The following is a 3,149-nucleotide window of genomic DNA, read 5'->3' as shown; positions in this document are numbered from 1 at the left end:
CTTTAACTGATAGCAGTTTGCGTTTTAAAACTTGGGGATTTCATTTGGTGAAAACTAAATGAAGGTATTGCAGTTGCTGAACAGGGATGAGAAAGATTTGTTAGATATGCTTATCGATGAAGGTGCTCAACTGGTTGGTACTCTTGATGCAAAGCTGGTGCAAAAAACTTTATAATCGTGGCTTGGCTTATTTGGAGGTGCCAGTTAACGATGACGATTACATTTATGGTATTAATTGCGTTTACATTTTGCTTTTGATTAATTAATTGCATAGACAAAAAACAATCACAAACAATTCTGTTTAATTTTTCTGTGCACAGATTTGAAATTAATTTTGCAAATTAAGGATTAAGTTTCCATCTGCCGTTATGTCAAATTATTAGTAAACAGCAATAGTGACGAACTATTTAGCGGTATTCAAAGAATGAATGTAAGGCTTTTCCTAAACTTTACTTTTGTTGTAGACAGTAGTGGCATGAAGCTCCGGTAGGAATTTCTTTTTCCTCCCGTTGGTTTCTTTTATTTTCTTTTTCTTTTCATTCGGTTGCCTCCTACACGTTTATAAAAATACCTCCCTGGCTTTTCAGATCACAAGTTTAAGATTCAGATAATGAAATGCCAAAACTCTTCTCCCTCAATCAATAAGCAGTGCAGATTACACATTTAACCAATTTTAATAATAAATAGCGCATAACTTTTATCCGTATTTCTTGCAGTACCAACTTTGGATGGTTTTGTTATGAATAGAGTTTTGGGCGATTATTTTGAAAATTTGCTATATCAGATATTTGTGGCCATCGATGAGCAAACAACTGTACGGGAGGTATCCTAAATTATTTGGATTTCTATTTTTTATTCAAGTTTAGACATTCAAATAATGCAACCAGGAAAGCAGTTCACAAAAATTTAATAGAATTTTTTGTTAGTTCTATGAATTCCACTACTTTCAATAATTTCAGCTGTCGGAAACTCTAAATATCGATTTGCAACTAGTAAAAAATGCAATTTCCGTCTTTTGCCGTCTTGGCTTCGCGAAGAAGCGTATCACTGGGTTAGAAAATCTTGCGTTGCACGTAACATGGGCAAGTCATATGATCATTCCAGAGTGAGTACTTTAAATTTTCAATTTAACTTAAGCTTTTATTGACCATGAAATATCAAACCGTGCACAGTTTCCTTAGACTTTTTTTTTCTTAGATAGTCCCATGTCTAGTTCTCATTCAACACTAACATTTTCGATGAATATTATACCATAATTTGGAGGCAGTTATCGGTATTTCACTTAATACATTTTGCTTCCTTTTGTAATTTTAAAGTCCTCTCCATCGTTTGATTGTTTAATATAACTTAACTGTGAAATAACTTGCATATCTCCATGATTACAAACGTTCATTCCCATTCGTCAACTTTTTTCTATGGTTTTGTTTTATAATTTCCTGTTTCCTTTTCTTTTCCGGAAATTCGTTGTTAATTCATTATGTTGTTAATATTCATTATTTCGTTCTATGTTTGTTTCTGTGGAAATTTTTTATTTGTTGCACATATTAACCAACCAGGTCAAGTTATTCTGAATAGCTCCTGCAGCTCCATGAGTTTTTAATTTTCCATCCTACTCTTGTAAATTTTTTTTACTGCACTTTTCTTGGCTTCCTGCATAATTTCTAAAATGCTCTATTAACTTTTGATTTTTCACAGAATGGACGAAGATTCGACTACAGCAATCACAACGGATCTCTCAGACTTTTCCACTACATTGGTTTCTCCAAGCGGTGCCGATGAAGATGACGAAAATGAATCCAATACAGATGGATTAATCATGAACCACGATGTCCTTACAGCATCGTTCACGGTACTAATACATTTCCTAATGATTCAAATTGTAAATTAGGTTTAGAAGTTTATTACTCTGCCTTCTTTAGTTATGATAAGCTGCACGTCTTTTCAGTCGTTATCGTTAACAACTCCTACTCCCAGTGGTGGAAGTGAAACTGCGAAACGAATTGCGTTTCTCTTCGATTCATCGTTGACTGCTTTTCTCATGATGGGGAACTTATCAGTTTTAAGTTTTTTTTCTCTTTTGAACAAAAGAATTAGAATGAAAACAAATGGCAATGTAAATTTTAATGGAAATCAATCCAAATGCTAAATACAAGCTTGCAAATGTTTCCAAAAATCCAACCGTTGTAATGGGATTCAAAGTTTTGCTAAATATTTCTTGTTCCTTGAAATTTTCATTTTGAATGTTTTCTTTTTTCAGAGTCTGAAAAATCATGCGGTAACATTATTTGAAGTGGGGAAATTGAATGATGAGTCACTGGATAGTTTTGTGGAAGAGTTGCAAAATGTAGGTATTGATTTAAGTTTGTCCAGTATTTAAAAGTAAAACTACTGCTCATTGCTAATGATCAGACAAAACCGTTGAACGACTCGAAATCGAACGATGATGTACCATTTTTGTTAGTGACGTTGCTGGTTCAGGTGAAACTATTCATGGAAGGTGAAGCACAGAGATATTCAGAACATGCTCAAACGTTGTTATTGACGATCCTTGCATTGAGAAACAGTTCTGAATTGGATTTAATTAGGGGCGAAAGTTTGTTATCGTTGGACCACCCCACACGTCTTCGCCTCATCAACAAAACATATAGGTTGGAATCATTTACGCAAAATTTGTTGTGACTTGAGGAGTAATTTTTTCCGGTTTACTTTATCATTAACTTTGGGAAAATTGATTCATGGTTGATTAAATCAATTTCTTTCATTTTTCAAAAACATACATTTAAAGCTGAATTTAAGATGTTTGGTTTCAATGGCTCCATTAAACGGGGAAGCATGTCCGTTGTCGGTGACATCTATCCCTCATTTCGGGACCGTTATTCCAGAAGTATGTCAATTTCGTCCTTACCAAATTTTAGAATTGAATTAATTGTGATTTAAGGAGCATTATCAGTAATTTGCAGGAAAATCTAGGAAATTTCCAGGACGAAGAAAATTTTTCATATATACATATTTTTTTTTCCTAGATTTCCTCAGTTTTTCGTGACGTGCCTTGTCCGGTGTTTTTTAGAGATCGAGGAACTAGTAATTTTAAAATACATATATATATATATATATATATATATATATATATATATATATATATATATATA

General features: G+C 33.2%; 1 protein-coding gene across 1 annotated transcript in view; it reads left to right on the top strand.

The window, feature by feature from the left end:
* Positions 1–116: 116 nt before the first annotated feature.
* LOAG_17903 (hypothetical protein) overlaps positions 117–3,149 on the top strand; it is a gene marked incomplete at both ends in the record, with an annotated part of 5,143 nt that continues 2,110 nt past the window's right edge. The window contains 7 exons of the mRNA XM_020450568.1: positions 117–228; positions 717–823; positions 960–1,105; positions 1,696–1,849; positions 2,258–2,344; positions 2,479–2,648; positions 2,797–2,884. Of these exons, the coding sequence (XP_020305739.1) occupies positions 117–228; positions 717–823; positions 960–1,105; positions 1,696–1,849; positions 2,258–2,344; positions 2,479–2,648; positions 2,797–2,884 (864 nt within the window). The remainder of the gene's footprint in view (positions 229–716; positions 824–959; positions 1,106–1,695; positions 1,850–2,257; positions 2,345–2,478; positions 2,649–2,796; positions 2,885–3,149) is intronic.

The sequence above is a fragment of the Loa loa genome (assembly GCF_000183805.2).
Source record: "Loa loa unplaced genomic scaffold supercont3.148, whole genome shotgun sequence".
Classification (NCBI taxonomy): domain Eukaryota; kingdom Metazoa; phylum Nematoda; class Chromadorea; order Rhabditida; family Onchocercidae; genus Loa; species Loa loa.
The sequence above is the reverse complement of the archived record's forward strand: the minus strand, read 5'-3'. Positions and strand labels throughout refer to the sequence as shown.